This window comes from Neovison vison, chromosome 11 (assembly GCF_020171115.1).
Source record: "Neovison vison isolate M4711 chromosome 11, ASM_NN_V1, whole genome shotgun sequence".
In the NCBI taxonomy this organism is placed as follows: Eukaryota; Metazoa; Chordata; class Mammalia; order Carnivora; family Mustelidae; genus Neogale; species Neogale vison.
In genome coordinates this window covers 106,476,127-106,503,356 of record NC_058101.1, presented here as the reverse complement: position 1 = coordinate 106,503,356, position 27,230 = coordinate 106,476,127, and the positions used below count along the sequence as shown (strand labels likewise).

The 27,230-nt window shown below is 37.2% G+C and overlaps 1 protein-coding gene across 2 annotated transcripts in view; it reads left to right on the top strand.

The window, feature by feature from the left end:
* The window catches only part of BANK1 (B cell scaffold protein with ankyrin repeats 1), a 268,683-nt gene that overhangs the window by 29,290 nt on the left and 212,163 nt on the right, over positions 1-27,230 (top strand). For both annotated transcript variants that reach the window (XM_044224400.1, XM_044224399.1), the window contains exon 3: positions 18,282-18,436. In XM_044224400.1, the coding sequence (XP_044080335.1) occupies positions 18,282-18,436 (155 nt within the window). The remainder of the gene's footprint in view (positions 1-18,281; positions 18,437-27,230) is intronic.

Genomic DNA, 27,230 nt, shown 5'->3' with positions numbered 1-27,230 from the left:
TCCTACTCAGAATAAAAGATTCCTTTCAAAATATGACGGCTTATTGATCATCCATTTAGTCACCCAAGAGCTCTGATGGAGTAACATAATGAGATTAATGTTTTCATGCCTCCTAACACAGCTTCCATTCTGCAGCCCAGAGGTCAAGTAGAAATGTTGACTTTCAAATCCTGTGATTAAGGCTATAGCTGGATCAGGGCAAAGTAAATTGAAAACCTTCTGGAAAGGATTCATTACTCCAGATATCATTAAAAACATTTGTGATTCATGGGAATAGCATATCAACATTAACTGCAGTTTGGAAGAAGTTGATTCCAACCTTCATGGAGCACTTTGAGGACTTCAGAACTTTAGTGGAGGAAGTAACCACCAGTATGGGGAAATAACAATAGAACTAGAATGAGAAGTGGAATCTGAGGGAGTGACTGAATTGCTGCCATCCCATGATAAGACTTGAATGGATGAGGACTTCTTGTTATGGATGAGCAAGGAAGTTGTTTCTTGAGATGGAATCTTCTGATGAAGAAGCTGTGAAGATGGTTGAAATGACAACAAAAGTTTTAGAATATTATCTAAACTTGGGCAATAAAGTAGCAGGAGGGTTTCAGAGGATTAAATCCAATTTGGAGAAAGTTCTCCTATAGATAAAATGCTATCAAATGGTATCACATGCTAGAGGGAATGCATTTGTGAAAGGAAGAGCCAGTCCATGTGGTAAACTTCATTGTTGTGTTTTTTTAAGAGATGGCCATGGTCACATAAACCTTCAGCAACCACCACCCTGATCAGTCAGCAGCCATTAATGTCAAGGCAAGATCCTCCATCAGCAAAAAGATTATGACCCCCTCAAAGCACAGATAGTGGTTAGTAATTTTTAGCAAATATTGCTAAAACTATTTAGCAAATATTTTTTAGTTAAGATATGTACTTTTTACATAATGCTATCACAAACTTTATAGACTACAGTATAGTGTAAACATAATTTTTATGTTAACCAGGAAACAAATTATTTGACTTGCCTTTTTGTAATATTTGCTTTACTGCAGTGAACTAAACCTACAGTTTCTCCAAGGTAGCTTGTATAAAACACTATTACACCTTGTCCCATTTTATTTTTTCAAAAATATGCATTTATATTCCTCAAACAAAGGCTAAAAGGATATATATCATAAAGTCAACTGGAGTTACCTCTAGGAAATGAAACCACAGGTAATTTTATTTTCTTTTTTTTTATTTTTGTGTTCTAAATTACACACAATGAATATTTATTGCTCTTGTAAAAATATATAAATTTACTTATGAAAAATGAAATTGTTGTGTCCTGTTATCCAACAAGAATGATGAATAATTTTTTGATGTTCTTTTTTGTCTAGTGACTAGAAAAAGTAATACTTATGAGTTGTTGAAAGTCTAGTGTTTATTATAAAGAATGAAAAAGAAAATGACTTTTATTTCCACCTCTCAGAAAAAATCAGTTAAGGTAACTGTGATTTTCCTTGTTATATGTACAAATAGTATATTTATATATACATATACACTTATATGTATTTATGCATATACATATGTATGTGCATATATATGTACACATACACACATATAGGCTTCTTTATTCAGGTAACATTATAACAAAAATTGTCTCATGCCACTGCAACTTCACATGGAACATTATGCAAACTATACAGTTTATGAATCTCTGTTCAAATTAATCTGTACTTTTTCTTTCTTAATTGTAAGGAAAAAAATAACAACATAGACTGGCAAATTGCTGAATATGTCAAGGTTGAGTATGTATTATCATGCCCTATGTATTTCAATAGGATATTTCACAAGACAACAACAAAAGAATCTTTCCTCTACTCATGAATTCTATATCCCATGTAAAAATTTAACACTCAAAGTTGAAATGATCAATTCATACAAATGTTTTTCTTGTTTTGATTTTGAAAATATAGCAGTTAAATAGAGTCAAAACTTTGATATGTTATTCATTAAAAGTAATAATTGAAAGTCTGATGGTCAGTTTTATTTGCAATCTTATTGAACAGATCTTGACTTTGTTTCATTCTGGACAATCTGCTCAAAAAAATTATCTTCATACATGTCGAACTTCTTCAGAGATGATATAATTAGAGCTTGTTTCATTATCTGGCCTTTCAGTTCCTCTATCTCAGTGCTTCATATATCTAGATATAGGAGATAATGTTGATATAATGATGATACTAAAATTGCCTTAGCATCTCTCAGAAAACATAACAATGGAAATGTGTAGGAAAGGAGGCAAGCTTAGTGCTTTCTAAGCTATGGTGATTTTTCTCTAGCTTTCTTCAGTTCCTGTTTTTGGAGTTATACTGACTGAAACAGAGATGTGCCTTTTTAAGACAGTCAGGCATAAAATGTAATAGATAAATTACTGGCCTTGAGAGTCAAACTGACTGCTACCCTAGCTGTGATAATAAAAGCTAGGCATGGATTAATTCAATCATTAAATCAGGCAACAAATACTTAGAGCATTTACTCTGTGAAAGGCCCTTTTATATGCAGTGGAGACATTGAGGTGAAGGAAAAGAATTAATTGCCTGACCTCAAAAGCTTGACTTCTAGATGGATGGACAAGAAGCAAGGAGACAGGTAAATACATGATATAATTTCAGTTAATGGCTCATGCTATGATAATATAACAGAAAGTTATCACACTAAAGTATAAATTGTTACTGCACATTGCTTATCAAACTTCAACGTGCATTCAGATCACTGGGGATCCTTTTAAAATGTATATTCTGATTTAGCGAGTCCAGAGTGGAGGCTGGGTGTTTGCATATCTAATAGTCCACTGGTCTGAAGACCACACTCCGAATTGCAATGTATAATACCATTTCTATGCAACAAGTTTGACTAAGAGGTCAGTAGGAAAAAGCCCATTAAAGGAAACAGTCAAAAAAACAAAGAGGCAACCCACGGAATGGGAGAAGATATTTGCAAATGACAGTACAGATAAAAGGTTGATATCCAGGATCTATAATGAACTCCTCAAACTCCACACACATAAAACAGGCAAACATATCAAAAAATGGGCAGAAGATATGAACAGACACTTCTCCAATCAAGACATACAAATGGCTATCAGACACATGAAAAAATGGTCATCATCACTAGCCCTCAGGGAGATTCAAATTAAAACCACATTGAGATATCACCTTACACCAGTTAGAATGGCCAAAATTAACAAAACAGGAAACAACATGTGTTGGAGAGGATGTGGAGAAAGGGGAAGCCTCTTACACTGTTGCTGGGAATGCAAGTTGGTGCAACCTCTTTGGAGAACAGTGTGGAGATTCCTCAAGAAATTAAAAATAGAGCTTCCCTATGACCCTGCAATTGCACTCCTGGGTATTTACCCCAAAGATACAACAGATGTTGTGAAAAGAAGGGCCATCTGTACCCCAATGTTTATAGCAGCAATGGCCACAGTCGCCAAACTATGGAAAGAACCAAGATGCCCTTCAACGGACGAATGGATAAGGAAGATGTGGTCCATATACACTATGGAGTATTATGCCTCCATCAGAAAGGATGAATACCCAACTTTTGTAGCAAGATGGACGGGACTGGAAGAGATTATGCTGAGTGAAATAAGTCAAGCAGAGAGAGCCAATTATCATATGGTTTCACTTATTTGTGGAGCATAACAAATAGCATGGAGGACAAGGGGTGTTAGAGAGGAGAAGGGAGTTGGGATAAATTGGATAGGGAGGTGAACCACGAGAGACTATGGACTCTGAAAAACAGTCTGAGGGGTTTGAAGTGGCGGGGGGGGTGGGAGGTTGGGGTACCAGGTGGTGGGTATTCTAGAGGGCACGGATTGTATGGAGCACTGGGTATGGTGAAAAAATAATGAATACTGTTTTTCTAAAAATAAATTAATTAAAAAAAAAAGGTGGATGTTTTGAAAAGCATATGGCAAGCTTTAAAAATTACATATAGTGGCACCTGGGTGGCTCAGCTGGTTAAACATCCAACTCTTGGTTTCGGCTCAGGTCATGATCTGAGGGATCAAGCCCCATGTCCAGCTCTGTGCTCAGCAGGGACTCTGCTTGAGATTCTCTCTCTCCCTCTCCCCTCTCCACTCTCTCTCTCTTATATAATAAAAAAATAAATGTTTTTAAGAATGTTACACACATACCCATTTTTGTCACTTAATTCAAAAATTCAAAAATTCAAAAGGAAAATTTATTTTCCAGTGCTTTACTATTTTACAAATTTTACTATTTACTAAGATAGAAGTGCAATTTTATTTGTTGTTAAGAAAAATACACAAAATTTTCCTGCCTTAGGGTATCTGTGATTATTTTTGCCTAATACTCAATTCATTTTTTAAAAGGAGGGTCACCTTTATTCTAGATGATATCTTTTAGAATTGCTTAGATCACCCCAACATAGAGAGGATTTGTGAAATGCTGAATCATTTCACATACTAACTGCAGATTAGTGCTTCCTACCCATTTTTGTCATGACCTATAAAGGAAATAATCTTTTTATTATTTCTTTTACATGTATAGAGGAGGGGCAAAGAAACATGTGCTTGGTCTATAATCTTGATCAGCTAACTTTATTCATCATTATGCTTGATCATTCAAATCATTCAACTATTTAGGAATGTGTATAGTTCAATTTGGTTTTTTTTTTTTTTTAAGATTTTATTTATCTGTCAGAGAGAGAGAGGGAGCGAGAGCGAGCACAGGCAGACAGAACGGCTGGCAGAGACAGAGGGAGAAGCAGGCTCCCCGCTGAGCAAGGAGCCCGATGTGGGACTTGATCCGAGGACGCTGGGATCATGACCTGAGCCCAAGGCAGCTGCTTAACCAACTGAGCCACCCAGGCGTCCCTATAGTTCAATCTGTAAAACAAATACATTTTCCTTATAGAAAAACCAAAATATATATTATGTATATTATATTATATATTATGTATATTATTAACATTATTAGAAATATATATAATAAAATTATCCATAACCCCATCAGCCAGAAATAACCACTCTTTTTTTTAATTAAATTTATTTACTTTCAGCATAACAGTATTCATTATTTTTTCACCACACCCAGTGCTCCATGCAATCTGTGCCCTCTATAATACCCACCACCTGGTACCCCGACCTCCCACCCCCCCCTGCCACTTCAGACCCCTCAGATTGTTTTTCAGAGTCCATAGTCTCTCATGATTCACCTCCCCTTCCAATTTCCCCCAACTCCCTTCTCCTCTCTAACTCCCCATGTCCTCCATGCTACCACTCTTGATATTAATGGAATTTGTACATTTTTATATGTAGCCAGTGTATTCTTATGTATTGAGAATATATCTTAAATCCCTACCACATAGTTCTGTATATGTATGCTTTCTTTAAAAGACTTTATTTTTTTAGAACAGTTTTATGTTTACATGAAAACTGAGAGGGAGATAGAGATTTCCCATATACTCCCTGCACCCCACACCCACAACATGCATAGCTATCCCCATTATCAACATCAATCACCAGAATGGTCCACCACTTAAGGATGGATCTACATTGGCACATCATAATTACCCAAAGTCCACAGTTTATTTTAAGATACACTCTTGGTATTGCATAAACTATGTGTATGGACAAATGTTTAATGATAAGCACCTTTCACTATGGTGGCATACAGACTATTTTCACTGCCCAAAAGTCTTCTGTGTTCTGCCTATTCAAATCCCCATCTGACCCCAGACCCCTGGGAACCCCTTATCTTTTTACTATCAGTATGGTTTTGCTTTTTTACAAAATGTCATATAGTTGGTATAATACAGTATGTGCTCTTTTCAGACTCACTTCATTCACTTAGTAATACACATTCAACGTTCTCCTATGTCTTTGCATTGTTGATAGTTCATTTCATTTTAGCTCTAAATAATATTTCATTGTCTGGATGTATCACAATTTATCCACTCATCTACTAAAGGACATCTTGGTTGCTCCCAAGTTTAGGCAGTTATGAAGAAAACTGTACTATAAACATCCATGGGCAGGTTTTTGTGTTCACCTAAGTTTCAGCTGATTTGGGTAAATACCAGGGAGCATGTTTGCTGAATTACATGGCAAGACTATGTTTAATGTTGTCAGAAACCACCAAACTAATTTCAAAAATGGCTGTACCGTTTGCATTCTCATAAGTAATGTAGGAGTATTTGTTTTGCTCCAAATCCTCACTAACAATTGATATTGTCAGTGTTCAGATTTTGGCTGTTCTAATGGATAGATGCGTACTGTTAATTGTTTTTTGTTTTTTTAATATTGCATTTACCTGATGACATATAATGTGCAGCATTTTCTCATATGCCTGTTTGCTACCTATGTATCTTGTTGGTGAGATTTTTTTTTTCTAAGATTTTATTTATTTATTTGACAGAGATCTTTTTTTCCAATTTATTTATTTTCAGAAAAACATTATTCATTATTTTTTCACCACACCCAGTGCTCCATGCAAGCTGTGCCCTCTATAATACCCACCACCTGGTACCCCAACCTCCCACCCCCTGCCACGTCAAACCCCTCAGATTGTTTTTCAGAGTCCATAGTCTCTCATGGTTCACCTCCCCTTCCAATTTACCCAAAAGCACATACCCTCCCCAATGTCCATAACCCTACCCCCCTTCTCCCAACCCCTCTCCCCCCAGCAACCCACAGTTTGTTTTGTGAGATTAAGAGTCACTTATGGTTTGTCTCCCTCCCTATCCCATCTTGTTTCATGGATTCTTCTCCTACCCATGTAAGCCCCCATATTGCATCACCACTTCCTCATATCAGGGAGATCGTATGATAGTTGTCTTTCTCCGCTTGACTTATTTCGCTAAGCATGATACGCTCTAGTTCCATCTATGTTGTCGCAAATGGCAAGATTTCATTTCTTTTGATGGCTGCATAGTATTCCATTGTATATATATACCACATCTTCTTTATCCATTCATCTATTTGACAGAGATCTTAAGTAGGCAGAGAGGCAGACAGAGAGAGAGAGAGGAGGAAGTGGGCTCCCCACTGACCAGAGAGCCCAGGACCCTGAGATCATGACCTGAGCCAGAGGCAGAGGCTTTAACCCACTGAGCCACACAGGTGCCCCATGGTGAGGTATTTTTTAAGCTTTTTGGCTGATATTCCAATTTTGGTAATTTTCTTATTGTAAGATTTTAAAGATTTTTTTAATATTTTGCAGAACAGTCCTTAATTAGATGTGTCTTTTGGAAATATTTTCTCCCAATGTATGGCTTATCTTTTAATTCTCTAGATATTATCTTTTAGATTTTTTAAATTAACATATAATGTATTATTTGCCCCAGGGGTACAGGTGTGTGAATCATCAGGCTTGCATACTTCAAAACACTCACCATAGCACATACCCTTCCCAATGTCCATAACCCAACCACCCTCTCCATACCCACACCCTGACTCCAGCAACCCACAGTTTGTTTGGTGAGATTAAGAGTTTCTTATGGTTTGTGTCTAACCCAATCCAGTCATGTTTTATTTTTTCCTTCCCTACCCTCCAGCCCCCTCCCACCTGTTTCTCAAATTCCTCATATCAGAGAGATCATATGATGATTGTCTTTCTTTGACTGACTTATTTCGCTCAGCATTATACCCTGTAGTTCCATCCACGTCATTGCAAATGGCAATATTTCATTTCTTTTGAGGGCTGCATAGTATTTCATTACATATATGTGTGTATACACACACACACACACACACACACACACCCCATATCTTCTTTATCCATACATCTGTTGATGGACATCTAGATTCCTTCCATAGTTTGGCCATTGTGGACATTGCTGCTATAAACATTCGGGTGCTTGTTCTCCTTCGGATCCCCACATTTGTATCACTACCCAGTAGTGCAATTGTTGGGTCATAGGGTAGCTCTATTTTCAACTTTTTGAGGAACCTGCATGCTATTTTCCAGAGTGGCTGCACCAGCTTGCATTCCCACCAACAGTGTAGGAGGGTTCCCCTTTCTCCACATCCTCACCAGCATCTGTCATTTCCTGGCTTGTTAATTTTAGTTATTCTGACTGGTGTGAGGTGGTATCTTATTGTGATTTTGATTTGTATTTTCCTGATGTCGAGTGATGTGGAGCACTTTTTCATGTATCTGTTGGCCATCTGGATGTCTTCTTTGCAGAAATGTCTGTTCATGTCCTCTGCCCATTTCTTTTTTTTTTTTTTTAAGATTTTATTTATTTATTTGACAGACAGAGATCACAAGTAGGCAGAGAGGAGGCAGAGAGAGAGGGGGAAGCAGGCTCCCCGCGGAGCAGAGAGCCCAATGCGGGGCTCGATCCCAGGACTCCAAGATCACGACCTGAGCCAAAGGCAGAGGCTTTAACCCAATGAGCCACCCAGGTGTCCCCCACTCTGCCCATTTCTTGATTAGATTATCTGTTCTTTGGGTGTTGAGTTTGATAAGTTCTTTATAGATTTTGGATACTAGCCCTTTATCTGATAGGTCATTTGCAAATATCTTCTCCCATTTTGCCAGTTGTCTTTTGGTTTTGTTTTTGTTGCTGTGCAAGAGTTTTTGATCTTGATGAAGTCCCAATAGTTCATTTTTGCCCTTGCTTCCCTTACATAAGCTTTGGTGATGTTTCTAGGAAGAAGTTGCTGTGGCTGAGGTGGAAGAGCTTGCTCCCTGTGTTCTCTTCAAGGATTTTGATGGATTCCTTTCTCACATTGATGTCTTTCATACATTTTGAGTCTGTTTTTGTATGTGGTATAAGGAAATGGTACAGTTTCATTTTTCTGCATGTGGCTGTCCAATTTTCCCAATACCATTTGTTGAACAGTCTTTTTTCCATTGGACATTCTTTCCTGCTTTGTCAAAAATTAGTTGACCATAGAGTTGAGGGTCAATTTTTGGGCTCTCTATTCTGTTCCATTGATCTATGTGTCTGTTTTTGTGCCAATACCATGCTGTCTTGATGATGACAGCTTTGTAATAGAGCTTGGAGTCTGGAATTGTGATGCCACCAACTTTGGCTTTCTTTTTCAACATTTTTCTGACTATTCGAGGTCTTTTTTGATTCCATATAAATTTAGGGTTATTTGTTCCATTTCATTGAAAAAAAAATTGATGGTATTTTGATAGGGATTATATTAAACATGTAGAATGCCTTAGGTAGGATGGACATATTCACAACATTTGTTCTTCCAACCCATGAACATGGAACATATTTCCATTTCTTTGTGTCTTCCTCCATTTATTTCATGAGTACTTTATAGTTTTTTTTGAGTACAGATTCTTGCCTCTTTGGTTAGGTTTATTCCTAGGGATCTTATGGTTTTGGGTGCAGTTGTGAATGGGATTGACTCCTTAAATCTCATTTTCAGACTAAATCCTTAAGTGTTGTTCTTGGTGTATAGAAGTGTAGCTGATTTCTATGCATTGATTTTATATCCTGACAGGATACTGAATTCCTATACAAGTTCTAGCAGATTTGGAGTAGAGTCTTTTGGGCTTTCCATATAAAGTATCATATCATCTGTAACGAGTAGTAGTTTGATCTCTTTGCTGATTTGGATGACTTTAATTTCTTTTTGTTGTCTTATTGCTGAGGTAGGACTTCTAGTACTCTGTTGAATAGCAGCGGTGGAAATGGACCTCCCTGCCATGTTCCTGACCTTAGCAGAAAAGCTCTCAGTTTTTCTCCGTTGAGAATGATATTCACTGTGGGTTTTTCACAAATGGCTTTGATGATATTGAGGTATGAACCCTCCATTCCTGCACTTTGAAGAGTTTTGACCAAGAAAGGATGCTGTACTTTGTCAAATGCTTTTTCAGCATCTATTGAGAATATCATACAGTTCTTGTTCTTTCTTTTATTAATGTATTGTATCACACTGATTGATTTGCAGATGTTGAACCAAACTTTCAGCCCTGGAATAAATCCCAGTTGGCCATGGTCAATAATCCTTTTAATGTACTGTTGGGTCCTACTGGCTATTACTTTGGTGAGAATTTTCACGTCTGTATTCATCAAGGATATTGGTCTATAATTCTCTTTTTTGAGGGGGTGTTTGTCTGGTTTGGGGCTCAAGGTAATGCTGGCCTCATAAAATGTGTTTGGAAGTTTTCCTTCCATTTCTATTTTTTTGGAACAGTTTCAGGAGAATGGGTATTGATTTTTCTTTAAATGCTTGGTAGAATTCCCCTGGGAAGACATCTGGCCCTGGGCTCTTGTTTGTTGGGAGATTTTTGATGACTGCTTCGATCTCCTTACTGCTTATGGATCTGTTCAGGCTTTCTATCTCTTCCTGGTTCATTTTTGATAGTTTATATTCTCTATGAATTTATCCGTTTCTTCCTGATTGTCAAATTTGCTGGCACATAGTTGCTCATATGTTCTTATAATTGTATTTCTTTGGTGTTGGTTGTGATCTCTCCTCTTTCATTCATGCTTTTATTTATTTGGGTCCTTCCTCTTTTCCTTTAGATAAGTCTGAACAGGGGTTTATCAATCTTATTAAGTTTTTCAAAGTACCAGCTCCTAGTTTCATTGATTTGTTCTACTGGATTTTTTTGTTTGTTTGTTTGTTTGGTTGGTTGGTTGGTTGGTTTTTTGGTTTCTATTTCATTGATTTCTCCTCTGATATTTATAATTTCTCCTGCTGAGTTTAGGCTTTCTTTGCTGTTCTTTCTTCAGATCCTTCAGGTGTAGGGTTAGGTTGTATACTTGAGACCTTTCTTGTTTCTTGAGAAAGGCTTCTATCGCTATATATATTTTCCTCTCAGGATCACCTTTGCTGTGTCCCACAGATTTTGAACTGTGTGTTTTCATTTTCATTTGTTTCCATGAATTTTTTCAATTCTTCTTTAATTTCCTGGTTGACCTGTTCATTCTTTAGTAGGATGCTCTTTAGCCTCCATGTATTTGGGTTATTTTCTACTTTCCTCTTGTGATTGAGTTCTAGCTTCAGAGCATTGTGGTCTAAAAATATGCAGGGAATGATCCCAATCTTTTGGTACCAGTTGAGACCTGATTTGTGAACCAGGGTGTGATCTATTTTAGAGAATGTTCCAAACACACTGGAGAGGAATGTGTATTCTGTTGTTTTGGGGTGGAATGTTATGAATATATCTATGATGTCCATCTGGTCCCGTGTGTCATTTAAGGCCTTTATTTCCTTGTTGATCTTTTGCTTGGATGATCTGTCCATTTCAGTGAGGGGGTGTTAAAGTCCCCTACTATTATTTTATAATTGTTGATTTGTTTCTTTGATTATGTTATTAATTAGTTTATATAGTTGGCTGCTCCCATGATAGGGGCTTAGATATTTAAAATTGTTAGATATTTTTGTTGGACAGACCCTTTAAGTATGGCATGTGTCCTTCTTCATCTCTTATTATAGTCTTTGGCTTAAAATCTAATTGATCTAATATAAGGATTGCCACCCAGCTTTCTTTTGATGTCCATTATCATGGTAAATTGTTTTCCAACCCTTCATTTTAAATGTGGGGGTGTCTTTGGGTCTAAAATGAGTTTCTGGTAGGCAGCATATTGATGGGTTTTATTTTTTATTCTTTCTGATATGCTGTGTTTTTTGATTGGGGCATTTAGCCCATTTACATTCAGGGTAACTATTGAAAGATATGAATTTAGTGCCATTGTGTTGCCTCTAAGGTGACTGTTACTGTATATTGTCTCTGTTCCTTCCTGGTCTACTACTTTTAGGCTCTCTCTTTGTTTAGAGGACCCCTTTCAATAGGGGTGGTTTGCTATTTACAAATCCTTTTAGTTTTTGTTTGTCCTGGAAACTTATTCTCTCTCCTTTTATTTTCAATGACAGCCTACCTGGATATAGTATTCTTGGCTGCATATTTTTCTCATTTAGTGGTCTGAATATATCATGCCAGTTCTTTCTGGCTTGCAAGGTCTCTGTGGATAAGTCTGCTGCCAATCTTGTATTTTTACCATTGTATGTTACAGACTTTCTGGATTTTCTCTTTGTCACTAAGACTTGTAAGTTTTACTACTAGATGATGGGTGTGGACATATTTTTATTGATTTTGAGGGGGGTTCTCTGTGCCTCCTGGATTTTGATGTGTGTTCCCTTTGCCATATTACGGAAATTCTCTACAATAATTCACTCCAATATACCTTCTGTCCCCCTCTCTTTCTTCTTCTTCTGCAATCCCAATTATTCTAATATTGTTTCATCTTATGTTATCACTTATCTCTTGAATTCTACCCTCGTTGTCCAGTAGTTGTTTGTCTCTCTTTTGCTCAGCTTCTTTATTCTCTGTCATTTGGTTTTCTATATCACTAATTCTCTCTTCTGCCTCATTAATCCTAACAGTAAAAGCCTCCATTTTTTTTTAAAGATTTTATTTATTTGACAGATAGAGATCACAAGTAGGCAGAGAGTCAGGCAGAGAGAGAGAGAGGAGGAAGCAGGCTCCCTGCTGAGCTGAGAGCTGGATGTGGGGCTCGATCCCAGGACCCTGGCGTCATGACCCAAGCTGAAGGTAGAGGCTTTAACACATTGAGCCTCCCAGGCGCCCCAAGAGCCTCCATTTTTTATTGTACCTCATTACAAGCTTTTTAAATTTCAGCTTGGTTAGATTTTATTTTATTTTATTTCTTTTATTTCCCTAGAAAGGGCTTTTGTTTCTCCAAACAGCATTTCTCTAATATCTTCCATGCCATTTTTGAGCCCAGCTAGCACCTTGAGAATCATCATTCTGAACTTTAGATCTGACATATTACCAATATCCATATTGATTAGGTACCTAGTCTTTGGTACTGCTTCTTGTTCTTTTTTTTGTGGTGAGCTTTTCCGCCTTGTCATTTTATCCAAATAAGAATATATGAACAAGAGAATAAAATACTAAGAGGGTGACAAAGACTGCAGAATAATATAAGCTAACCAAATCAGAAAAGACCCAAATCAGGAGGAGAATAAAGCGGTAAAAAGAAAATTTTAAAAATTTTAAATTTTAAATTTTAAATTTAAATTTTTAAAAAATTTTTTAAAAATTCAAATATATGTATATGTGTGTATATATATACACACATATGTGTGTGTGTGTGTGTGTATATATGTATATGTGTATATATATATATATATATATATATTGGACTGGTGAATAGAAGAGAGCCACCCATATATATATACATATATATATACATATATATGTATATATATATATATATATATTTTGGACTGGTGAATAGAAGAGAGCCACCCAGTTGATTTTGGGTGTATTCTGGTCTCTTAGAAGAAACTACCTCCCAAAATTTTAAAGAAAGAAAAATGTATATACATATAGAAATAAGAGTAAACATGATGAAGGGATGGAATATGATTGTAAAGATGAAAGTTTTTAAAAAATTCTAAAAAAGGAATTGATAAGATATGTTGGTTGGAAAAAGAAAGAAAAAAATGTGGAGAGAATTTCCTCAGGCTGGAGACTAGAACAAAGCCCTGTGCTAGATTTAGGGTATATTTTGATCTGTTAGAAGAAATTGTATCCCAAAATTTTCTAGAAAAAAAAAAACCCTATATATATACAAAAAATAAAGTTAAATACAATGAAGTATTAAATATAACTATAATAATGAAGGTTTAAAAAAGATTTTTTTAGAAAGGTATTGTTAAGATAAAATTGTTAAAAAACGTTAAAAGAGGAAAGAGACAAAGTTTAAAAAAATTAGAATAAGATAAAAAATAAAATTTTAAAAATTTAATTAACTTTGCCAGGCTAAAGTGTCATGGGGAGAAAGCCATGAATTCCATGCTTTGCTTTTCCCTAGCTCTGAAATTCCACTATTCTCCTTGATCAGTGAGCTTGGTCTTGGTTGGATGTTTTTGCTGATTTTCTGGGGGAGGGGCCTGTTGTAGTGATTCTCAAATGTCTTTGCCAGAGGTGGAATTGCACCACCCTTGCCAGGGTCTAGACTAAGTAATCTGCTCGGGTTCTTCACTCTCGGGAGCTTTTGCTTCCTGAATGCTTTCCATAGAGCTCTGGAAGATAACAATGAAAATGGTGGCCTCCCAGTCTCTGCCCAGAGGAGCCGAGAGCTCAGGGCCCTATCCCTCAGTGTGCCCTCAGAGAAAAGCAGGCAATCACTCCTGTTTCCATGGTCTCTGGTCATGCTCCAAGCTCACCTGGCCTGTGACCAAGTATTTCTGTCTCTGGCACACAGCCCCACTTGGAGACTTCAAACCCAGCAGATTCTTGCCATGCTGCTGAAGAGCAGGGGAGGAAGGTGGGACTCCCTAGGTCTGCCACTTGTGGGGTTCCTGCCTAAAGAGCAGTGGTCCAACTGTGCCATGGATCCAAGTTTTCTTTGATCAAAGAAATCAAATATTTCTTCTGTTCCTTCTTTTCTTCTACTTCTGGTGTTCCCATTACATGTATGTCACACATTTGTCATTTCCCATATTCCTTGGATGTACTGTCCTATTTTTTGTTTTTGTTTTAGTTTATTTTGTTCCTGTTTGCTTTTCAGTTTTCAAGGATTTTATTGGTGTATTCTCTAGCTCAGAGAGTCTTTCCTTAGTCATGTCTAGTTTACTAATAAACCCATCAAAGGCATTCTTCATTTCTGTAACAGTGTTTTTAATCTCCAGCATTTCTTTTTGGTCCTTTTGTAGGTGCTCCAATACTCTGCTTATATTACCCATCCATCTTGCCTGGTGTTTACTTTATACATTAGAAACCTTAGCATATTAATCAGAGTTGTTTTAAATTCCCAGTCTTCTAATTCCAACATCCTTGTCAAATCTGGTTCTGATGCTTACTCTGTCTTGTCAAGTTTTGGTTTTTGCTCTTTGATATGCCTTCCAATTTTTCTCAGAAAACATGATGTACTAGGTAAAATGAACTTCTTTAATAGGCCTTTAGTAATATAGTAGTGCGGTATGGGGTAGGAGAAGCTTTTTAGAGTCCTATGATTAGATCTTAGTCGTTTAGTGAACCTATATTTCTGGACCATGAACTTCACAAGAGTTCCTTAGATTTTTTTTCTCCCCCTTCTTTGTGGCAAGATGGCTACAGTGGGCTATTGTTGGGTACTTCTCTTCCCCAGGTCACTTAGACTCTGATAATACCCCAGTAGTTTAGGCTGTCATTAACCAGTCTGCCCTGAGGACAAAACTTTCTTAGAAAAACAGAGTGCTCTGGAGTATCTCAAAATGGTCTCTTTCTCCCTCCCTCTGCCAGAAGCAGGAGGGGAATTTTCTCCAGTATTTTCTGTGGGCATCTAGTCAAGCTCCTAGAGGTAAATCTCAAAATAATGCAGAGCCCCTACTTTGGCTGGATTTGCCTGCAGTTCTTAACTCTCAGATTTGTCCACACTGAGCATCCAACCGTTTGTCCACTATAGTTGAGGCTTCCCTACCCTGGCACTGGTTCCTGGGGTGGTTTTCACTCCTTACTCTTTATAAATTGGAAGTCCTTGTATTTGCCTCTCTCTCTAATTTGGGGACAGCAGTTTGTGTTATGTATACCCCTTTCTTACAGATCAAAAAAGAGTTGATTTTTCAGTCTGTTCAGCTTTTTGTTACAAGTGGTGTTTTCTAAATCTCCTTATATGTGGAACCTGAAACTAGAAATTCTATACTTTTTATTTTACTAAATGGGAACCTACTAAATTTGTAATTTTGTAACTTGGAATTTTTTCAGTGATGTTATAATCTTGTTCCTTATAGGTAAATACTCTTTGACGGAATTTTTATTGGCAATAGTATCTTTTTCATAGTACATATTTTTAGTCTAGTCCCTTATTGCTTAGACCACTTCCAATTTTCTGCATTATAAAGAATACTTCTGTGAACGTTCATGAAAACAATTTTTTTTGTACATTCATGATTATAATAAATAAATAAAACAACTCTTAACTTAATGCCACAGAAGAATTAGCAGAAAACCTCTAGATACTGACATGGTAGAATAACTTCCACCTTCTCCTAAGGTGATTAAATAAAATCAGTTTCCTTGTTCTTTCATCAATTCACAAAATGATTGAGCCAGTTCTACACACTCTTTTACTGTTTGGGTGTGTGCGAATGTGTGTGTATGTGGGGGGGGGGAGAAAGAGAGAGAGAGAAAATAAACTGCTAATGATAGTATTTTAAATTGTTAAAGAAATAAGGGCTGCTTTTCTCTTTTTTCTTTTTTTTAATTTAAATTCAACTAGCCAAGATATAGCCCATCACTAGCTTCAGATGTAGTGTTCAATAATTTATCAGTTGCATATAACACCCAGTACTCATCACATCACATGCCCTGCTTAATGCCCATCACCCAATTACCCCACTCCCTCACTGACCTCCCCTCCAGCAACCCTCAGTTTGTTAAGAGTTAAGAGTCTCTCATGGTTTCTCAGTAAATGCTATTTTTCATTTCATTTCAAGGAAGACTAGTATTTGGAAGAATTTGGAAATACCAGATATTTTTGTGCTTTGTTCTGTAACTTTCATAGGACAAAAAAACAAATCAAAACAAAATAAAAATAATAAAAATAAACCCACCACTGTCCTTAGATGTGGCATGGGGATAGCTTCTCCCTAGAGGGCATTTTTTGTTATTCTGCTTTACTGATAGAATTACCTTATATGAAGCTGTAACTTCACTTTTTTTTTTTTTTTTTTTGGATATAAAAGACAGCTGCTTCCATCTATATTGCCTTTGACCCTTCTTCCTTTTTGTCCTGTCAGTGTCCTTTTGCCACACATCACTAGGAACAATTTGGATTTTTTTCTAGACACCACAGAGAACCATGGGCCATCTCAGTAAAAGTTTTAGAAAAGACACCATAAGATTTAGGCTTGTTGTTAAGTGATTTGAGGGAGGTTTCAAGAAAACAAGGCTTTGCAATAGTTCGCTTGCTCTCAAAAAGCAGTTGTAATTTTATGATTTGATATATTGACTTTAATCCAAAATTAGGTGACCAATTATCCCTGTATGCCTGCAGCTGAAGGGCTTCTTGGGACACAACATGCTCAGTGGTTAAACCAGGAAAATCCCAGGCAAACCAGGAGGAGTAGGTAGCCTTCTACAGAGGGCAAGCTAAATGAAAAGAGCCTAAAGCTGAAATTGGTAAGGAAGTAATAGCTACTGACAGGAGCTAGGGGTGGGGATGTTTGGTCATTTTTTTGATTTTGGCAATGTTCATGTGTTCGCTTGGGTTCAGACATGACTACAAAGTGGTCTCATCTCTGACTTGCTCCATCATGGTGACAGAGTAGCCATGTCTGATGTTGTTTTCCCTGGGAGAACACTGGGCCAGCTCCCAGCAACACCAAGATTTTTATACAGTGTCAGGGTAGTTTCTAGCTGTCAGGGGCTGTTTTCCTTTTTTCCAGTTCTCCTCCTTGTGGATTTGAGGGATATTTTTGGAGCTAACCTAAGTTTATACATGTGATCTAGTTGTTAGAGACTTGGTTTCAGCATCATTGGTCTGTACGCTAATGAGGTGCTTTAAGCTTCGAAACATTGAAAAATGAAACAGTTATCCATCATCCTTAACACAACTTTTTTTTCTTCAATTTTTCTCAATAGAGAAAAATGTTTTAACAATTGAGACCAAATGCTAAATTACTAAATGTTAAAACAAAAAGAAATCAAATATTCTTTTCCCTTGAAATTCAAAACTCATATTAATATATTTCACTGTTCTTAGTAATACTGCCATAAAGAAACCCAGCCTATTTGATATAGAACAAGCATACTTTTCACAGAGCATATAAACATTTAAATGAACATTAATTTTTACTACTAAACCAGTGTTGTATAGAAATACCAATTTATTTAGTGAAGTTTGCCAGTTGTGCTTTTTGTTTTTAAAAATTAGAAATATATTTAAAGAGTAAATAATTATTCTGATTTAAAATAAAATAAATTTCCTTAATTACAGTAATGGAAAAGAAAGAGTTTCATTTTTTCAGGTTTGCTAATTTAATATTAAGAAAAAATATTAAATGATGGTTAGATTTTTTGGGGAGAAAACCTTAAACCACTAAGTGAATATATATAGTTGGTATAGTTTACTTACTAAGGCTATAATACTAGTTAAATTGTGAAGCATTATTTGAATTATTAACATTCAGTATCTTAAACTCAGTTCTGTTGTCCTATATATTATATTAACTATTTAGCAGTTAGTCTTTATAACAATGGTGGAAATAATATAACCTTAACTATGTTATAATCATGATATATATAATCATGACATATATAATCATGAATTCATGAATTTTTCTCTAGATTCTGAAGACTACCTTGAGGTCAACATTCCAACAGTCCTAGAAGTGGAACATTTGGGGGAAATAAGTAAGAAAAAGGAAATTGAAGAATTATCAAAATCTTTAAGAGACACCATACCCCTGGCAATGGTGCTTCCTGCTGAAATTCCATGTGAGGTGAGTAAGATACCTTGTTATTTAAGTGGCTGACTCTATTGTTTTCATAAATATTGCATTTCACTAGAATGTAAGCTCTAACATAGCTGGACACTTTTTTTTACTTTGTTCATGTCTATGTCCTCAGAATCCAGAGCAATATCTGGTAACTAGTAGACATTTGATAAATATTTGTCAAATAATTTAATATTAGAGATTATATGAAAGGCTAATTTTATCAGGTGTTATTTGACATGTTGCCAAAAGATATATAATTGCTATATATATGTATCAAGCCACTTTTTTAAAAAGTTGGATTCATATTAACCAGATCAAGGATTTTATTTTTATAATGGAAATACATTCTTGAATAGAACTGGAAAATACTCATATTCTAGGATCACTGATTTTTCAACTCTTAAACTTGTATTAAAGGCCTACATTATTAAGTGGAAATATAAGATCTAGAAGAGATGGTCCTTTCAGGAATAAAAGGGTAATGCAGCAGGGGATGGAGTGTGGATTTCTGAGAAGGACTATATGAATGCATGTCTTCCTCCTAACTCTTCACTGGAATAAACTACTAAAATAAACATACTGGTAGAACTTGACCTGATACTGGGTCCACATAATCTCCAGACAATAGAAAGATACTGATCTTTAGTATCAGTATGATTCTGTGGTGTTCTTCAGTAGAACAAGCCAAAGATACAGGAGAGCCTTTGAAGTTGTATGAAAGGGTCCTTCTGGGAGAATCCAGTGGATTTATCCACAGGTGACAGGGGCTGTATTTGTCTAGGAGGTGTCTTTGGGAAGACACTCTCCTGATTTTGCTGGAACCAGGAATCCTGGGCAGTTGGGCAAGGTTTAATTCCTTCATCCCCAGACCCCAGCTTAAGTAGAAGAATCATTGTTTTAAGCTATTATGTTTAATAATGCTCAATTCCAGAGAGAGAACTTCTTCGATGCTACCTTAGAGACTCTAAGAAACTAAACTGGTCTGGTTTCCAGGAACTGACACAGGTGAACAGGCTGAGGAAAATTACAACTTACAGGCCTAAAAAATGTGAGGGAGGGCAGGGTAAGCAGTCAGAACTGGTGGCTCCTATTGAGTCAGAAACAATGGAAGAGACAGAAATAAATAGAAAAAAACTGTAATCAACAGGAAATGAGAATTATTCTCAAGTACATAAAATCAACAAAAAAGGGGGGGGAAACCTTCTGTAACTAAACATTACTCACCAAGAACTCTGCAATGAGTCTGCATAGCTGCTCTGAACAAAACCTACAACAGTAAATTTGGAAGAATGTAAAACCTTCCCCCACTATTAAATTTGCCAAGAAATTGAAGTGTAAAAATTAAACCCCACTATCCTTCAGGCTGAGACAGCTCACTCAGTTGGTTGGGTAGGATTAGGATTCTTTTAATAGCAGAATCATGGGCTGTCTTCTATTGACATGGATACAATTCTTTCAGATCCTTGGAAGTTAAATTATTTCAATTTCACATCTCTCTTAACTACCCCACTTTTTAAGAGTTGGAAGGTCATTCAAGATTATTTTAGTGTTAGCCACATGCACTAAAAAAGTCAAAATAAACTGATCCCTGGATGAAAAATAGTTATCCCAGTCAAAATCTTGTGTTCCCAGAACCTAGATCTTAGTGCACTCTGAGTCCGTGTAACAATGGCTAAGCACCAAAGGAAAAATCATTTGTATCCAAATGAGTGAAAATCATTTTTCAGATTTTCCAGGATAACTTTCAGTCTATGTCAGCTGTCTGAAAAAAAAAACCATGAGCTTACTCATTTCTGAGGCCTATTCCAATTAATGGATGAGTAAAGATCACTGAAGAATAGGACCTTGCCTCCCCATAGGTGAAACTTGAGACTTAGCCATGTCTTACAAAATATAGACATTTAGCATACTAACTTTGCCAGTCATCAGGTCTTAGATGATACATGCCTCTTCTACACCCAGCACCTTCAAAATCTAGCAAGTTCCCTTACAGTTTTATGTTGACATCATGCTAGCACTGAGCTGGGCAGGAGTTCTATATAGGGACGTGACTTTCATTCTCTCTGACTAAGGGGGAGTTAATCTGCCTCTTGCTATAAAATTGCTTGGATCTGGATCTGCCTCTTTGAGAAGTTCCCTCCCTGTTCCCTAATCTGTTCTGAAGAATCGACATGACCTGGGGCAGCAGGTAATGTTGCTACTGCTTTTGACCCAGGAGCATGGAAGTGTTGATCCTTCCACCTATTCATCTTTCCCAGCCTCGATCCTTTACATTAATTTTGGATTTCCTAGGTCTTGATAATGTTGTGCCACTTTAAAAGCAGAGGAAATATATTTTCTTCAACATTGTTTTTCATGTGCTAGTGAAGATATGCCTCAGATGTTCTTTTTATGTAAGTTACTCTCTGTCTCTTTGAGAACTACCTGGATAAGTCTTAACAGCTTAAATCTGCTACTTAATTTGACCTCTTCTTTTACTTTTTCTAGGATTAGCATTCTTTGCTATATTTTAGTGTCTTCATTTTTTTATTATTATGAGCCAGCACATTTGTTTTTCTAGCACATTCTTTTTTTTTCCAATTTATTTATTTTCAGAAAAACAGTATTCATTATTTTTTCACCACACCCAGTGCTCCATGCAAGCTGTGCCCTCTATAATACCCACCACCTGGTACCCCAACCTCCCACCCCCCTGCCACTGCAAACCCCTCAGATTGTTTTTCAGAGTCCATAGTCTCTCATGTCTAGCACATTCTTTTTGATTTTGTCTTCTGTAGTAATTGATCATGAGAAATAGGAAGTTAATGAGTTCTAGGCCTGCCAAACACATTCATGTAAAAATGAGTCTGTTCCAACTTTATGTCCCAATAAGAAATCCACCTGGGGGGCTTTCTTCCTCTGGAATAACATCTAAACCAGAACTGGACCTGCTCTATTTACCAGCTTCTCTGTGCTGTGTATTACTACAAAGTCAAGGCAACCCACGGAATGGGAGAAGGTATTCGCAAATGACACTACAGACAAAGGGCTAATATCCAAGATCTATAAAGAACTCTTCAAACTCAACAGTCAAAAAACAGATAATCATGTCAAAAAATGGGCAGAAGACATGAACAGACACTTCTCCAATGAAGACATACAAATGGCTAACAGACACATGAAAAAATGTTCATCATCATTAGCCATCAGGGAGATTCAAATCAAAACCTCATTGAAATGTAATTGGTGTAATTGAGACTACACCAGTTAGAATGGCCAAAATTAACAAAGTCCTAACTTCTATAATTTCTTCGTCAAATTCCCTCAGAGTGGTAGTTCTCCTCTGGGAGTAATTTTGTCCTTCTTCCCCGAGAAAGTATTTGGCAAAGCCTGTAGACAGTTTTGGTTGTCATAAGTGGGGGATTGCTACTGGCATCTAGTGGGTAGAAGGTACAGATACTGTTCAACATCCTATCTTACTAGGATAATCCCCACAACAATGACTTCTTTGGTCTGAAATGTCAATATGCCAAGGCTAAATAATAGGTTACCTTCAAATCACCTAATAATGGCATCAAGAATTCAGCACCCCTTCAGGGGCTTCTCTGCAATCCACCAACTGTTATATAATCACTTTTTAGAGCTGCAAAATCCTCAAGTGGAGAACCTAATTGCTCTTTTTTAGGGATGTTACCTGTAGCTTTAAGATCCTCTAAATGTTTTCTTCAGTGGGCCCTGTTGGAAGTACAGTAGTTTACTTCCTGATGCCTCCTCCCTCTTTTGTTTTTTCTCCAGGCCCTGGTCACAGGTGCAGTAGTGGCTTCATTATTTCCTCTTCAGCAACACCATCCTTAGAAGCAGTTAGGAGTGAGCTTCTTTTCTTAATTTTATCTGTATAGGCAGGCCTGCCATCTGTCAATTCCCCTTCCTTTTGATAGGAATCTGTCTATTGCAATATCAGTTTTTCTCCTGCCTCCCAGAATCTTTTACTTCCTTGAGTTTAATTAACTGATATGTCTTTATTTTTATGTTATTCTCCCACTGCTGCTTTTTCTGATGATAAGACTGAAACAGTTTGAAAACCAGTCCAGTCACTTGTTGACTTCTTGAGCAAATTTAATTCTCGAAATTATAGTTTAACCTTGAAAGACCTTTTTAGGAACTTTATCAACATTTGGATCTATATTAATTTCATTAAATTGTCTTTGTATCTGAATCCTAGAACATGGCATATTCCCTACAAAAGGCATTCATTTTATTTGACCTGTTCCTTTACAGATCTCTGTAGCTACTACTGTAATGTGAGTCTCCAAACCCATAGTGCACACCTGATTATGTAGCCAACAAATCTAGAGAAACCCTTAGACTATATGCAGGGGTGTGATTCTGAAGGACCCATGGAAAAATCATGGGACTTTCAGATATTACCTCCTACCCATTTGTTCCTTGGCCCTGAGACAGTTTAAAATAATATACAGAAACTAACACCACTGCCCACTGATTTCTCATACCAAATCACAAACTACTTCTGTTTTTTAAAATTTTATTTTATTTTTTCAGTTTTCCAAGATTCATTGTTTATGCACCACACCCAGTACTCCATGCAATACGTGCCCTTCTTAATGCCTAGCACCAGGCTCACCTATTTCCCCCATCCCCCATCCCCTCCAATACCCTCAGTTTGTTTCTCAGAGACCACAGTCTCTCATGCTTCATCTCCCCCTCCAATATCCCCCAATTCACTTTCCTTTCCTTCTCCTAATGTCCTCCATGTTATACCTTATGCTCCACAAGTAAGTGGAACCATATGATAATCTCTCTGCCTGACTTATTTCACTCAGCGTAATCTCCTCCAGTCCCATCCATATTGATACAAAAGTTGGATATTCATCCTTTCTGATAGAGGCGTAATATTCCATTGTATATATGGACTATATCTTCCTTATCCGTTTGTCTGTTGAAGGGCATCCTGGCTCTTTCCACAGTTTGGCCATCTTGGTAACCAACCTTAACTTAAAATCTGATCCTTTGGCTTCACTGAAAAATACAGGAAAAGCTGCAAAAGATTATTGTGTGTATCAGTGCCTAAAATGTCTATGTTGTAAAGGGCTACCACTTTGGTGGTAAGGTTTTATAGTGACTGAAAAGACATCTTTTCCCTTTAACCAAATGACTCTCAAACTAAGCTGGTGCAGTCAAGTAGGGGAGGTTTAAGCAAGATAATGCCTGGAGGCACCTGGATGTCTCAGTCTGTTAAGCGGCTGCCTTCATTTCAGGTCATGATCCCAGGGTCCTGGGATCGAATCACATGTTAGACTCTTTGCTCAGTGGAGAGCCTGCTTCTTCCTCTCCCTCTGCCTGCTGCTTCCCATGCTTGTGCTCTCTCTCTCAGTCTCTCACTCAAAGAAATTATATATATATATATATATTTTATATATATATATATAATGCCTGAATCCTATCCCCAAAGATTCAGATATAAACACTGTGGGTTATGGCCTGTATATTGGCAGTTCTAAGAGCTTTCTAGGTCATCCTGGAGGTGAGAATTAACAGCCAAATTTGGAACAATTGCCAGAACCTAATCCTCCCTGTGCTGTGATGGGTCAGATAGAGGTGAGCTGTAGGAACCTGTACAATTCTGGCTTAATAAAACCCATGGAACTATGATTGTTAACCTCATGCCTATTAAAGTAGGCATGGATACATGAAAAGAGACATTGGTCTGTGCACAAAAGTCATGATGATCCACTGGGATAAAAATCCTTTGTTGCCTGCATATAATATATCCTTAAAGTCTAAAGACAACAACCCTAGCAGAACCAGAAATTTCACCATTTGTATGTCATATTATAAACCAAGTTCTAATTCTTTTGTTTAGGTCTCAAGCTTTGTGACCAATGTCACAAAACTTCAGACTTTGGAAGTGATGATTATCAGAATTCTTTCTGTCTCTGAATATTCAGAATCAAATAAGGGATAAACAGATGAGTCAGAAAGATTGAGAGCAAAATAGCATCTTCATAACTGATAAAACCAAATTTATGATTATTTGAGTGTCTAGTACTTTCTCTATTGAATTAAGTGTACCCACACAATTATATATATATATATATATATATATATATATATATATATATATTTTTTTTTTTTTTTAATAGTTAAGGACAAGGCTGGATAATGCAGGCCTTCCTTCCTAGAGCAGGTCACTTCCTCTGTGGAGATGCAGGAAACAGATGAAGCTGGGAGTCCTGAGTAGTGTAAGGAGTAGAGTTGGGCATGTTGAGTTTTAAAATGTCATGTTTTAACAGGCTTATTCCATCTAAATTTTAAAAATATGTACAGATTGTCTCCTATGTACATAATTCTTGCAAGATGCCACAAAGATATGGAAAAAAATTTAAAAACACTTCAGGATTTGAAAATCTAGCTGGGAAGCCAAGACAAAGACACAAGTAACTAATTAAGAGCAGAGGGCATGACTTAGGAAAGAGGAGTATGGGTGTGAACTGTTCCACAATTTCTTTGAAAGTTATTATGGCGGGGGGTGGGGCACCTGGGTGGCTCAGTAGGTAAAAGCCTCTGCCTTCAGCCCGGGTCATGATCTCAGGGTCCTGGGATCGAGGACCACATTGGGCTCTCTGCTCATCCCTACCCCCACCTCTCTCTGCTTGCCTATCTGCCTACTTGTGATTTCTGTCTGTCAAATAAATAAATAAAATCTTTAAAAAAAAAGAAAAAGAAAAAAGAAAAAAAAAGAAAGTTATTATGGGCTGAAGTTTAGGGAGGATTTATGGAGCTTATGAAACCCGAGTCAGACCTTGACAGAGAGGATAAGTGTAAAGAGATGGAGGAAGAGTAGAAAGTAAATGGCATGCCAACATTATGTACAAATAGACCTGGTGCAAAATGAAAATGTAGAGGCCCTTGTCCAAATTAATAAGCACTTTAAGGCAGTGATGACAGCAGAACATTAAACCAAGTGCAGGGCCTTCTAAGTAGAGGGCCTGTGTAACTGCACAGGTCATACACCCATGAAGCTGGCCCTGGGTACAAATGCAGATGTCAGTGCCTCATTTGGGGTGGTCAGTATGCTTGTCTTTTGTTTAAAACTGTCCTTTGGAAATGGTTGAAAGGTGGAGTCCTGCCCTTTATTAAGGCGGGAATCTGATGCATAAGAAGCAGCCTGTGTGAGCCTTTCTGAATGAGAATGAGTTAGATAGGTGAATAAAACATTGAGAGAGGTTGCTTAGGCTTACTAAGTTTGGGAGGGGATGGGTCAAAGTTAAACAAGACATGGCGAACCTATGAAAGAGAGCTCTGAAGAACTTTGAAGCAGAGAATTTGGGGATCTGGGCCAAAGTCAATAGGAAGTCATTAAAGATTTGGAAAAGGTGACAGATGTGAGCGACAAAGGAACTAAAAAAACTGAGCTAAACATGAGGTCCTGTGAAGAGGAGGTATCAGATGTGAGGAACAAGAGGGGCTCACATTCCTGACCTCAGGGGTCACATGAAGCAGTGTCTTGGTGAGGCATGGGGAAAGAAACAGGGAGACATTCTTGACACGTGGGAATGTGTGTTAGCTGGAATAGTGGCATCTTTCCTCCATTGGCAATGTAATTGATGAGGAGAAATTTAGTTTAAAATATCCTTCATTGTTAAAATGTCTATACTGCCTAGAGCAATCTATACTTTTAATGCCATTCCGATCAAAATTCCACCGGCATTCTTCAAAGAGCTGGAGCAAATAATCCTAAAATTTGTATGGAATCAGAAGAGACCCCGAATCGCTAAGGATATGTTGAAAAACAAAAATAAAGCTGGCAGCATCACCTTACCTGATTTCAAGCTTTATTACAAAGCTGTGATCACCAAGACAGCATGGTACTGGCATAAAAACAGACACATAGACCAGTGGAACAGAGTAGAGAGCCCTGATATGGACCCTCAACTCTATGGTCAATTAATCTTTGACAAAACAGGAAAAAATATACAGTGGAAAAAAGACAGTCTCTTCAATAAATGGTGCTGGGAAAACTGGACAGCTATATGTAGAAGAATGAAACTCGACCATTCTCTTACACCGTACACAAAGATCAACTCAAAATGGATAAAAGACCTCAATGTGAGACAGGAATCCATCAGAATCTTAGAGGAGAACATAGGCAGTAATCTCTTTGATATCAGCCACAGCAACTTCTTTCAAGATATGTCTCCAAAGGCAAAGGAAACAAAAGCGAAAATAAACTTCTGGGACTTCATCAAAATCAAAAGCTTCTGCACAGCAAAGGAAACAGTCAAAAAAACAAAAGAGGCAACCCACGGAATGGGAGAAGATATTTGCAAATGACAGTACAGACAAAAGGTTGATATCCAGGATCTATAATGAACTCCTCAAACTCAACCCACACGAAACAGACAAACACATCAAAAAATGGGCAGAAGATATGAACAGACACTTCTCCAATCAAGACATACAAATGGCTATCAGACACATGAAAAAATGTTCATCATCATTAGCCCTCAGGGAGATTCAAATTAAAACCACATTGAGATATCACCTTACACCAGTTAGAATGGCCAAAATTAACAAAACAGGAAACAACATGTGTTGGAGAGGATGTGGAGAAAGGGGAACCCTCTTACACTGTTGGTGGGAATGCAAGTTGGTGCAGCCTCTTTGGAGAACAGTGTGGAGATTCCTCAAGAAATTAAAAATAGAGCTTCCTTATGACCCTGCAATTGCACTCCTGGGTATTTACCCCAAAGATACAACAGATGTTGTGAAAAGAAGGGCCATCTGTACCCCAATGTTT